We start from the raw sequence: 13,249 nt of genomic DNA on the forward strand, positions 1-13,249 counted from the left end.
ACTTAGGACTAAGATGTTTGCTCCCTCTGTGGTCTCAGGTTCGAGCCTTGTGATTGCTCATATGATAGCCACTGGAGGCTTCCATGGTCGTTAACTTCAAGGCCCATGGGATTAGTCGAGGAGCGCGCAAGCTGGCCCGGACACCTACGTTAAACTAAAAAAAAAACAAACATATATATGACTTGTTATTATGACCATTTTCTTTATGTCGGCTTCACTCTCCAAATCGAAGGGGTATTCATCTCCCAGCTAGCTTACTTGAACCTGGCCAAGATTCAAACTTGAGAAAAAATCTCGATCCATATTGATTTGAATTCATTAGTTAGATTCGTGTGCTCGTGTTTGAAAGTACAGTGGTTGTTACTTTTCAAAGTGCTTTTCATTTTAAAACACATTAAAATAATATTTTTTTTATTTTTAAAAAATTATTTTTGACATTAGCACATCAAAATGATATGAAAATATCAAAAACATATTAATTTAAAGTAAAAAAAAATTAAAATAATATTTTTTTTAAAAGCACTTCTAAAACGCAATGTCAAACATTGCCTCAGGGTCCATGCCACCGGCTCCTTTTCCCATGTCGCTTGCTTAGACCAGCTAATTAACTATAACTAAAATTGATCAGTGTTTCACTGTAGCGAGAAATATTATTCACTGTGAATTGCATTGTTCTGCACTGTAGCGAGGGTACTGTAGACTATGAGTGCTTTCATTATCGACTGCACTGTTGGTGGGGGCATGTGAGGAGGCTGCAGCCTGCAGCACCCAAGCACCATACTGGAGGGGCACTTGGGCTACCTACAGCCTACATGACCCAAGTGCCATGCTAGAGGGGCGTTGAGCACACCCCTACGCACCCGTGACGCTTGGGCTGCCTGCCTGGGGGCTGGACACATCCCAGCGCACACGTGGCGCTTGGGCTACGCTGGGCGTGACCCATGCCCGCGCCTCACTTGGAGACACCTAGCACTTGGGTCATGATGTTGGACCCAAGGGGAATGGGTCTGTCATAGGACCCATGATCAATGGGTCTAGCGTCATGATCCAATTATTATTGGATCCTCCATCAAGACCCAAGATTTCGGGGTTCTAGCATTCTAAATATTATTATTTGTTTTAAAAATATTATTATTTTTATTATAATTAATATTATTAATAAAATAATTAATAAATTTCAAAGAAAATATTAGTATTAATATTGAAAACATATTATTATTTATATTATAATTTTTTATGGTATTTTTTATAAAAATAAAAGGTGAGCTCGCGGCGTAGTATTATAAAAAATATTCAACAATTTAAGGTATTAATATAAAAAATATTATAAGTTGTGTTGTAAATATTATTATTTTTCTTATGATACAAAGTATTCATATAAAACATATTATTATTTTTCTTATTATTCAAAGTATTCCTATCAAAAGATTATTATTTTTCCTAGAATTCAACATATTCATCTCAAAGATGTTATTATTTTTGTTATAATATTATTATTTTTTTAATAATTCAAAGTTTTAATATAAAAAAATATTATTATTTGTGTTCTAAATATTCTTGGAATTAAAAATAGTATTATTTGTGTTATGAATATTATTATTTTTACTATAATCAAAATTATTAATATTAAAAATATTATTTTTTGTATTATAAATATGTTTGAGGCAAAAGAGGGTATGTTTTATTAATTTTGAGGACACATGTTGTTTGTCTCTCTCTTTTCTTTTCTTTTTTTTTCCCAAAAACAAGGGGAGACGATTGTTGTCCGTGCCTCTTGTATATCTTTTTTTTTTCCTGAGTTTTTTTTATTTAATTTAATTTTTTAGTATTATATTGATTTTTTTTCCTATAAACCTACCAAGTGATCAGATTATATTGGAATAAGTCTCACACATTTTAATTTAAAACACATTTTAATTTAAAACTCATACTAAACAAGCTCATATGTGGTGTGTACTGGGCAACTAATGCCAATGTGAAGCGCTAGAAGCCTGGAATACTGCAGCATATGTTTTTTTTTTAAAAACAAATCCTAAAAATAGTTCTAAACTCACTATTTCACTTGATTTTATCGATTTCATCTAATTTTTAACCTGATTTTACCTATTTTTGAGTTTTTAGAGTGATTTTACACGTTAAGCATATATGATTTTACGAGTAAACTCACGAGTTTAAAGGCTTGTTTGAGATTGTGGTAGCGGTGATGGTTCAAAGTGTTTTTTTGCTTAGAAATACATTAAAATAAAAAAAATTAATAATTATTTTTAATATTTACATATCAAAACGATCTGAAAACATAAAAAAAATTTCGTTTTAAGAAAAGAAATTTTCAAAGTTTTTGAAAATAAAAACCTCGGTTAAAACATAGCTTTTATAGTTTTTTTTTTTTTTCAATAACTACATTACGGACTCCAATTTGAAAAATATATAAAAACTCTACATTTCCCCGCCGATTAAAAAAAAAAAAAAAAACACCTCTCTCGCCCTCAAAACCCTCACTCTCTCTCCTCCTCCCTCATTTTCAAAAACAAAATTCCAGAAATGGAAGAAGACCAGCAGACAATCTTAGATCTAGTCAAAGAACTAGTCAATCGCTTACTCTCTCAAAACCCACAAAACCCTAAACCTCCAATTTCTAACACTACCCCTAACTCTCCTGATTTCCAAAATTCTCTTCGCTACGCAATCCGCATTCTCTCCAGCAGGCTAACCCCTTCAATTGCGCCTGATGCCGTCGCAATCTCTGAATCAATCAAGCGTGGTCTCGCTACTCAAGGTAAATCCTCTCAAGCTCTCACTTTTTCTGAATTATACAACAAATTTGCATCCAAAACGGGGTCGGGAAGTATTAATAACAAATGGGCAGTTCTTTATTTGCTCAAAATCATTTCTGAAGATAAAAAAATTGCACAGAATGCGCCAAATCCATCGCCTTTTTTATCTAACCTGGGGTTAAATGAGCTTGATTTGAGTAGTGAATCACGGGTTTCGCATAATTTTAAGAGAGGGGAAAAGGATTATGATAAGGGGGTTTTGTTCGTTACTAAAGATCCTGAGAATTTGCGGGAAATCGCTTTTAGAGAGTTTGTTAATTTGATTAAAGAGGAAAACGAGGTGTCCGAAGAGGTTTTAGTGAGAGATGTGTTATATGCTTGTCAAGGGATTGATGGGAAGTATGTGAAGTTTGATGCAAATGTTGATGGGTATGTTTTGTTGGATTCAATTAAGGTTCCGAGAGGTACGAGGGTTATGGTTAGGAAGTTGTGTGAGTTGGGATGGTTGTTTAGGAAAGTTAAGGGGTATATTTCAGAAAGTATGGATCGGTTTCCCGCTGAAGATGTGGGAACTGTAGGGCAGGCATTTTGTGCTGCCTTACAGAATGAGCTCTTGGATTATTATAAGTTGTTGGCTGTGCTTGAAGCACAGGCGATGAATCCAATTCCATTGGTTTCAGAGACAGCTAGTTCGGGTAATTATTTGTCATTGAGGAGGTTGTTGGTTTGGTTTGCTGAGCCAATTGTGAAAATGAGGTTGATGGCTGTTTTGGTTGATAAATGCAGAGTTTTGAGGGGTGGGGCGATGGCTGGGGCTATACATTTGCATGCCCAGCATGGAGATCCATTGGTGAATGAGTTCATGAGGAGCTTACTGCGATGTGTATGTTCACCACTTTTTGAAATGGTTAGGAGTTGGGTTTTGGAAGGGCAGTTGGAGGATATTTTTGCTGAGTTTTTTGTTGTGGGTCAGCCAGTGAAAGCTGAGGCACTCTGGAGGGAAGGTTACAGGCTTCATGCGGGGATGCTTCCTTCATTCATTTCACAACCCCTTGCTCAGCGCATTTTAAGGACTGGGAAGTCAATAAATTTTCTTCGTGTCTGTTGTGATGATCGTGGTTGGGCTGATGCCACAACGGAGGCTGCAGCTGCTGCTGGGACCACGACTAGAAGAGGGAGTCTTGGATATGGTGAAACTGATGCACTTGAAACTCTGGTTGTTGAAGCAGCAAAGAGAATCGATAAGCATCTGTTGGATGTTATGTACACGAGGTATAAGTTCAAAGAACATTGCCTTGCAATCAAGCGCTATTTACTTCTGGGACAAGGTGATTTTGTTCAGTATTTAATGGATATTGTTGGGCAGGAACTTTCTGAGCCTGCTAATACAATTAGTTCATTCCAGTTGGCAGGGTTGCTGGAAAGTGCAATTCGTTCATCTAATGCTCAATATGATGATCGTGACATATTAGATAGGTTGAGGGTGAAGATGATGCCACATGGAACTGGAGATAGGGGCTGGGATGTATTCTCATTGCAATATGATGCCAGAGTACCATTAGACACAGTGTTCACAGAATCTGTTATGGCAAGATATTTAAGAATTTTTAATTTCCTGTGGAAGCTGAGGCGAGCAGAGCATGCTCTTATTGGTGCGTGGAAGACAATGAAACCTAATTGTATTACTTCTCATTCTTTCACCAAGCTGCAGCATGCAGTCAAGTTGCAGTTACTTTCAACACTGAGACGATGCCAGGTCCTTTGGAATCAGATGAATCATTTTGTAACAAACTTGCAATATTATATCATGTTTGAAGTTCTGGAGGTTTCATGGTCTAACTTCTCAAATGAGATGGAAGTAGCGAGGGATCTTGATGATCTACTTGCAGCACATGATAAGTACCTCCATTCGATAGTAGAGAAATCTCTTCTTGGTGAACGATCCCAATCCCTTTACAAGTCACTCTTTGTCTTGTTTGACCTTATATTACGTTTCAGAAGTCATGCTGATCGGTTGTATGAAGGAATTTATGAGTTACAAACAAGGTAAAAATCTGCTATGTTTTTTAATGATTTTGTTTTGTCAATGAATGTTAGCATTATCAATAGATAATGTCAACGCCAATATTTGAATAGTTTTTTTTTCCTTTGATGAATGTGTCCAGCCACTCATTATTCCTATCATCTGCAGAACTAGGGCATCCTCTTTATCCTCTCAAGACAAGAACAGATCACGGAGGCAGACAAAAGACAAATCTTCAGAGCCTGAATCATGGCTTAATGATGGCAGGAAAGCTCTAGAAGAACGTGCTGGTGAATTTCTTCAAAATATGGGGCAGGAACTGGAAACAATATCAAAGGAATATACTGTGTTGCTCGAAGGTTTCTTGTCTCAGTTGCCTATGCAGCAACATGTTGATTTGAAATTCCTCTTCTTTCGGCTTGACTTTGCAGAATTTTATAGTCGGTTGCATCCTGGATCATAGCAAGTTATTAATACAACTGAGTTTAATCCATTTACTCGAGGCATGAGCAGAGTTCAATTATTTGCTGCACAATGAGTGAAGAGTCATGCAGTGTCTTGCTGACGCCGGATTAACCTTTATATTCCACTGCTTGATTTTAGGTATTGTATGAAAATAGCTGCTCAATCCTTTAATCAAATTATCACATTCAAATAATTTTGTTTTCGCTTCTTTCCAGGAGTCTGATATTATCTTTTATCTTATCAGATGGTTTGTGCTCCTTTACAAGGGTTTGCGTGAAAGTTTGCGATCATGTCAAAGGTATTTTATATCACGAAGGAGTTCTTGAAATCACTGCAAACATTTTGGATATTATAGCCCAATTATTTGTTGGCACTTTTCTTCTTATTGTTGCAAGCTGTTTATGCTGAGCTTGTGCATCTGTATCATAGTTATGTATTGCCCAAATGTTAAGCATTTTGATATATAATTTGGTTTAGCATCTGCTTGTTTTTTCAACCCTGACATTTGATACTTACTGGTTATTTGGGTTGGGATGGCTGCACTTTGTGTTAGCTGCAATAAACATATCATAATTCCTTGTGTTCCTGGGAAGCCGTCCTTGCAAAGAAAACTGTGTTCTTATCACAAGGGAATGAAAACATGCCACAGTATCTCAATATGCTTCTTGCTGGCAAAGAATGGTCAGGCTGTTGTTTAAACAATAATCATCGTAAAGATTTGCCCTTATTTGATTATTACTAACTAGAAAAAGGCTCTCCGCATACCCACATAGATGGCTTGTGTTGTTGGAGAATTAGAATGAGGTGACAGCAAATAGCCAGTTGAAGTCTTGGAGAAAGATAAAGGCGACTTTACAGAGACAAGGGAGCACCTCCTCGCATGCCAAAGAGTGGATTGGTGTTTTATTCGTTGTATAAATTAATGACAGTCTTGTTTAGGGTCTTCTCTTAGCATTTTCTAGCAGAAGATGTCAAGTAGACTTGTATATATAAGAGTTAATTATAATTCAATCCTTATAGTTTATCAAAACAAATTAATTACTCGTTATAGTATAAAAAATAATTAAATAGTTATTAGACTACTGTTGATAAATGCTTAATTTAATGGTATTTTGTTTATAAAAAAAAATTATCTGTCAAACTTTCTATACCATCTACTTATTTTTTACATTTTCTATTTTTTAAAACAAAAAAAAATCATAAAAAAATGATAAAAAAAAAGCATATAAAATGGACAAAAGATTAAGCTGTAAATGAACACAAAAAAAGAGGGATTTAATAATAGTTTCTGAAACCATGAGGAGTAATTAATTATTTTGCTAAACTACAAGGGTTAAGTTGCAATAATTTTTGGGATTAGAGAGTCCATGAGAAACAACAAACGAGGCTTTCGGAGACTCGGACAGCCTTGGCCCCTTGCATAGGTTCAAAGACTTGATGAACATGTGCTTTTCTGCGTGGTCATTATGTACAATTCAGAAACAGGGAAACTCATACCATTTTTAATGAAAGAAAAACAAAATGCCGTCTCATTTTCCTTCAAAATTACGTGTACATTGCAGGGGTGAGATACTTTACCAATTTAAGACAAAAGGGTTCTCTCTTGCTCCCAACTTCACATAGCACATTGCTGCTTCAATACTAGGGCGGTCTTAGAGTGTTTTTAGGAGCACTTATCCAGGCAGTACCAGCAATGGCAAATCTCCACAGTGCACTTACATGTTCAGGTAAAGCATAATCAATGCCGACACGTGGACCGACTAGTATCTTTTCAGGTTCTGGGCCATCCAAGAGTTCTAAACCACCTGAGCCATGTCCATTTATTCATTTCAGTTACATGTGAATTTCATGAGATTCGGATCAAGGGCGACTAGAAAATTTACCAGGAGAGTGAAGGGGATGATTAGACCATTCCGTAGAAATCCCCAGTGCCTGACCAATCTAGATGGCACATAAATGATTCAGCGAATGAGAAGATCTACCGAACAGAAGAAAGCATGCTCCATTTGCCTTAAATCTTGAGTACTTTCCAACATGTTATGCACAGCAATCGACTACTTATGGTATTCTTTAATAAAACTAACCCAGCATATATCATGAGAAAGCTAGTGGAAGGATGATGCCAACATTTTAATCAACATTAACTTTCATACATGCTAGCAAGTTTATAACTACTTACAAAATTTTCTTAAGAACACTTGGTTGTGGAAATTAAAATTACACTGGTGGAGCCATTGCACCATTATAATTTCTGAAACATGGAACATGTTTTTGTTACCGTTTATGGAATTTAGAAGAACTAAGAAAATAGTTCAATATAGGTGCCCCAGTTCACTGAGATCATAGCTGGATGGTGACATTTTCCATAATTCAAGACAGTTAATCTTTGTTATGTACAAATTCTTTTGTTAATCAAAGACATCAAAGAGCAATAAAAAGTTATAAGTTACCACCACACATGTAGAACCACACAACATTCATCACACAATTTATTATTGAATCATGACAATTCCACAAGTTTGTTTAGTCGCCGTCCAGTCAAATGTATGTTGAGTGTGAAAGGTGGACGATAAAATAGAACTGACCTTGCCAGGTCCATTGAGGAGAGCAGGCTTCTCTGTTTTCTGACCGCGTCGCTCCTGAATGGTATCCATCCCTGCCATGTCAAACTGGATTAGGAGAGACGCAATACAAGCTTTTTCCACAGTTTCATATGATGAGCAGCTACAATTCATCAAGAACAAAAGGGAAGTAGCGATTAGTTTGAATCGTCGTAGCAGTTGCAAACATAGTTTCTCTAATCTGATCTATTCAGATACTTATTGGTGTGAATTTTTTTTATCTAGACCTAAGCTGTTATAATTTTACCTTTGTGAAATTCATTCAAGTGATACCCTCTTGAGCTGTAAATTGCTTCCACAAAGTTTTCAGTTATAACCATATTAACTACCAGTAAACCATCCAAAATACCGAAATAGTGCCTGTACAGTTCCTCTATATCAGATTCAATATGTGCTAAATTAAGTAATGGGTGCCCAATATCATATTCCAGGGTGTGGAGGGCTTCATTAACGCGAAATGCCTGCACTGAGACAAAGGGCTAGAACCTGGAAGCCAGTAATACAAAGCAAGGAGAAGAGAACTAATTTACACTCAAAGCGCATTCACAAAAAACAATTCAAATGCCACTACTCGTTAAAGCTACATCAAAATTACCACTAATCGGAGCACAAGAACGAATCAACACAGCAGCACCAATTCCTTCTTTGTCCGCAACAACATTGAGCATTGTATGCAAACCATAGCAAAGATAAACATAAGCGTGCCCTCCCGGTCCAAACTATATCCAATCAAGCAAATGAAACACAACAATCAATTAATACAACCAAACCAAAACTATGTTCAAAATAAATAAAAAGTGCAGTGTATCTTACAACTGGAGCAGTTCGTGCTGTAATCCCAAATCTACCATGACAAGCTGAGTCATTCGGTCTATAAGCTTCTACCTGTCAAAGATCATTCCTTTATTACATGCCCATATGCTCATTTTTTTCATCTCGGCTAGGCTAACAAAATACATTAAAAAGAAAACCCAGGAATTCAAAAGTCTTACTTTTGAACTATATTACCTCAGTAATCTGCAAAACAACGTTGTCTCTCTTCAAGAACTTCCCAAGTAGACGAGGAGCTAGGTCAAGAGCGTCAATTTGAAAGAATTCACGGGGCAAGATTGTCATTTGATCAAAAGTCAATGACGTTGGGGGTGGAAGTGAAAGAATTTTAGGCCTTTTGGGTTTGATTCTAGTGCTTAAGGATTTCAGAAGCTGAGTTGACCGATTTGCAGCTGAGTCTTCGTCGGGTTCGGTCTCTGGAATTGATTTCTTGGGTTTTGAGACTCGCTTGAATCGCTGAGTTCTCTTCATTGAATAGTTTGATTGATCGATGCTTAAGCTTCTAGACTTTTATTGGCGGTTTATAACGACGCAATTAAATTTAATTACAGTTAGGCGTGTTTTGTGGTGTTTTAAAGTGTTTTTTATTTAAAAATATATTAAAATAATATTTTTTTTTAATTTTTAAAATTTATTTTTAAAATCAATACATCAAAATAATCTAAAAATATGAAAAAATTTAAAATTTAAAAGAACATGGTTTCAACCACAATCCTAAAAAATAATTAATTCTTTTTATAAAATTTAATAAAAAATATATTTTTTATTTTTAAAAATCATTGTTTTGATATGCTAATGCTAAAATTAATTTTAAAAACTAAAAAGTATATATTATTTTAATATATTTCTGAATAAAATATATTTTAAAAAACAATAATTTTCATGCTCTCAGACACCTTCTAGAAAAAAAAAAAAAAAAAAAGATGTGAAGTATATGTAGTTGATAGAGAGTATGTTTAGAAGTGTGATTTTTTTATAATTATAAAATTATTTTTCACATTAACATATTAAAACAATTAAAAAATATTAAAAAAATTAATCTAAAGAAAAAAATTAAATTTTATTGAAAAACAAATTTAACTTCAATGCTAAACACTTACATACTATTTGAAAAATAAAAGAACACAATCAATATTTGAATTTATATAATAAGTAGAAATTACTCCGTTCCTCTTCATATTTGAATTTATTAACACTTTCTCTCTTTAATTTTAAAGATTAACCTTTACATACTAATCAGCACAAAATTTAAATTTTGATAATCAAATAAAAATTTCTCTTATATAATATCATTTCAGTGACCCAAATGACAAATCAATTAATCAATAAGAGAGTGTTCATAGATTTTTGGTTGTGTTTTAAAGTATTTTTTATTTAAAAATATATTAAAATAATATTTTTTTTATTTTAAAAAAATAATTTTTAATACCGACACATAAAAATAATTTTTGATACTGTCACATCAAAATGATATGAAAATATATATAAAAAAAATTAAAACAATTTTTTTAAAAAAAATTAACAAAAAATAAATTGACTCACTCAGCCAAACACAATCACGATTAGAAAACCAAACATAAATTAAAACAAAATCTTATCTTTATAATCAATCTCTTTTCTCTTCCTTGTTGGCTCGGTTTCTCTTCTCATTTTTCTCTTAGAATTGTATTCTCTTTTAGAAGTAGGCAAAAATCAGGTATGAGATTCAACTTCAACATGAATTGTCTTTCCTAAAAATGATTTTTTTTTTGTTAAATCATTAATATTTAGAATTCCTAACACCTTTTATGATTTGTAAATGCATTGTTCTTGTTTTTTAAAATCCGAAAAAAAACTCTAATTTTTTTTATTAGCGTAGACGTCCGGGTCAGCTTGCATGCACCTTGACTAATCTCACGGACTCTGAAGTTAACGACAATGTAAGACTCCAGTGACCCTGAGATTTGTGAAACTCAAATTGATAGCATTTAGAAAACAAACCTGAAGCCTGATTAATAAGCTATACCCCTCAAGATTAACCCTAAATCTTCCTCCTACGAGTTAATGTTCGTATAAAGTCTGATTTTTTAATCACTTTGTGTTGTTCTTGATCAAGACACAAGACATGAGTTCAAGCATAAACAACTTTGTCATTTGGAACTCTCTAGAATTCGCCAGATTGTCGCTTCCTATCTTTCTCAAGCACAATAATTTCTCCAACTTTATCATACAATTGAATAGCTACGTGAGTCCTCTAAATTCATTTTTTTTATTTTCTAATTCCAAGTTTGACTCAAATTAGTAATTTATTATTTTTAATTGAAATTCTTGATGCCATGGTGGTAGTGAAGATTAAATTTTTTAATCTTAGGTTATTCTAACTAAAATTTCCAAGTCAGATTATTAATTGAAATTCTTGATGGCATAGTGGATTAAAAAAAAACAAAAAAACAAAAACAAAAACACTTCTAAGTATTAAATTAAAAGAAAACTATTTTCCGTAGTACAACAAATTCAGTTAACAAAACAAAATAATTCTAAAATATAAATTTATCTTCACTACGACAAATCTTCCCCGAAAAAGCCCAAAGGCCCAACGGGCGAGAAACCACGTGGGTGGCTGGCCACTACAAACAATAAAACCCTAACGAAACACAACAGCATTCTAGACCTTTCCACAATCACCCCCCTTATTCTTCTTCTTCTTCTTCCTCTTTTTTTTTCCCCTAAAAAATTCTAGACCTTTCTAAATAAAAAAATAATAATAATTAAATAACCCTCAAGAAACCACATCGCCCTCTCCATCATTCCCACCCAGATTTCCCACACCAGAAAGGATCTTTTTTTCAAGAATCGTCAATGGCCAAGTACGGAGAAGGAGACAAACGTTGGATCGTAGAAGACAGGCCAGACGGAGCCAACGTACACAACTGGCACTGGGCTGAGACAGACTGTTTAGAATGGTCAAGAAATCTTCTCTCCAAACTCCTCAACAACCTCAAAGTCCTCGACGGGGAAGGAAACCTCTTTATCAAAATCAACAAGGTTGAAAAAGTCGAGGGAGAAGCTTACGTTAATGTCCGGAAGGGGAAGATAATCCCGGGTTATGAATTGAACGTGGTTCTTTCGTGGCAAGGCGAGGCGAAAGATAGTGAAGGGAATAGTTTGTTGAAGGTAGATGGATCTGTTGAAATTCCTTATATTTCCGACGAGAACGCTGATGAAGATCCTGAGATTCGTGTTACGGTGAAAGATGAAGGCCCAATTGGGAAGACTTTGAAGGATGCTATGTTTTCGAAAGGGAAGCCGGTGGTGGAGGAGAAGGTTAGAGTTTATGTGCAGAGTATGGCGAAAGGTGGGCCGGCGAAGGAGGAATTGGAGAGTAAGAAGGTAGAGAAAAGTGGGCAGCCGGTGGCTGGGGCGTCGGTGAAGAATGCGGGGAGTGTGGCTCCGGTGGTGGAGAAGGAGGCGAAGAAGGAGGTGAAGAAAGAGGTGAAGAAAGAGGGGTTTAAGAGTATTAGTTTGACGGAGAAGTTTAGTTGTAGAGCAAAAGATTTGTTTGAGATATTGATGGATGAGAATAGGTGGAAGGGGTTTTCTCAGAGTAATGCGAGGATTAGTAAAGAGGTTGGAGGGGAGTTTAGTATTTTTGATGGGTCGGTGACGGGGAGGAACGTGGAGTTGCAAGAGGGGAAATTGATTGTGCAGCAATGGAGGTTTGGGAACTGGCCTGATGGGATTGTTTCGAAGGTGAGTTAAGCAGTGAACTATTGAAATGTTGGTTGCTTGAATGAATGAAATTTGAACTGTTTATGCTATTGAATGCTCTTAAATTGTTGGCTTGGACTGGTGATGAGTAGGCGAAAATTGCTGAATTGAATGGATTGTTTGTAGTTTTTCCTACCACTTTTTTGCATAGTTAGGGGTTGTTTTGCTGTGAGTAGGATTGTTTTGTGAATTGTTGAAGATTGATAACTAGTAGGATGGTATGGATAGTTGAGTGGAAGATAGGTTGGCTGAATGAATTTGGATGGTGATTGCAGGTAAGAATTACTTTTGATGAGCCCGAACCCAGGGTTACTATAGTGAAGGTGATGCATACTGATATACCCGAGGAAGACAGGTTTGTTTTTGTGTTTTGAAGTAGTTAAATTTTGTCATTCTAATGATTTTATTCAAGTTTTATTGGTTTTCTTGTTCTTTGGGTTCATGATCCTTCTTTCTTTTTTGGTCACCACTGTTCTTGATGCAGATATGGGAATGCAACTGTGGTGGAGAATACTGAAAGAGGATGGCGGGATCTTATTTTAAACAAGATACGGGCAGTTTTTGGTTTTGGCGTATGAGTTTTTTTCATAGCTTCTTTGAAGTGTAGAATCTCATCAATTTATCTTTCAGCAATGAAATCTGAATTACTGAATGCCTGGGGATTGTTTTGGTTTTTAAAGACTTTCCTTGATAATTCAGTCCATACAGTTGTAATCTTATTAAATTGCATGTCATGTCACTCGTGTTTTCTAATGACCAAAATGCTCTATTGAGCAAGCTTGTTACAA

General features: G+C 35.2%; 3 protein-coding genes across 4 annotated transcripts; 2 read left to right on the forward strand and 1 right to left on the reverse strand.

The window, feature by feature from the left end:
• Positions 1 to 2,453: 2,453 nt before the first annotated feature.
• On the forward strand, positions 2,454 to 5,741 carry LOC7488037 (gamma-tubulin complex component 3). The gene is made up of 3 exons (XM_024587666.2): positions 2,454 to 4,820; positions 4,966 to 5,400; positions 5,507 to 5,741. The coding sequence occupies exons 1-2, from the start codon at positions 2,542 to 2,544 to the stop codon at positions 5,258 to 5,260; spliced, it is 2,574 nt and encodes an 857-aa protein (XP_024443434.1). The 5' UTR covers positions 2,454 to 2,541; the 3' UTR covers positions 5,261 to 5,400; positions 5,507 to 5,741.
• Positions 5,742 to 6,516: 775 nt separating this feature from the next.
• Positions 6,517 to 9,245, reverse strand: LOC7484030 (DNA-3-methyladenine glycosylase). 2 transcript variants are annotated; one of them, XR_002978429.2, is made up of 7 exons: positions 8,892 to 9,245; positions 8,697 to 8,768; positions 8,479 to 8,602; positions 7,848 to 7,918; positions 7,146 to 7,203; positions 6,841 to 7,067; positions 6,517 to 6,715 (listed from the first exon to the last, which is right to left on the reverse strand). XR_002978429.2 is itself a non-coding variant. In XM_002323296.4 (6 exons), the coding sequence occupies exons 1-6, from the start codon at positions 9,183 to 9,185 to the stop codon at positions 6,904 to 6,906; spliced, it is 783 nt and encodes a 260-aa protein (XP_002323332.2). In that variant the 5' UTR covers positions 9,186 to 9,245; the 3' UTR covers positions 6,517 to 6,903. The 2 variants fall into 2 exon arrangements, 1 of the variants encoding a protein (XP_002323332.2); XM_002323296.4 differs by having other exon boundaries at positions 6,517 to 7,067.
• A 2,109-nt stretch (positions 9,246 to 11,354) lies between these two features.
• Positions 11,355 to 13,249, forward strand: LOC7488039 (uncharacterized). The gene is made up of 3 exons (XM_024588033.2): positions 11,355 to 12,443; positions 12,737 to 12,816; positions 12,946 to 13,249. Exons 1-3 carry the CDS (start codon positions 11,553 to 11,555, stop codon positions 13,037 to 13,039), a joined length of 1,065 nt encoding a protein of 354 aa, XP_024443801.1. The 5' UTR covers positions 11,355 to 11,552; the 3' UTR covers positions 13,040 to 13,249.

The sequence above is a fragment of the Populus trichocarpa genome, chromosome 16 (genome assembly GCF_000002775.5).
Source record: "Populus trichocarpa isolate Nisqually-1 chromosome 16, P.trichocarpa_v4.1, whole genome shotgun sequence".
Lineage (NCBI taxonomy): Eukaryota > Viridiplantae > Streptophyta > Magnoliopsida > Malpighiales > Salicaceae > Populus > Populus trichocarpa.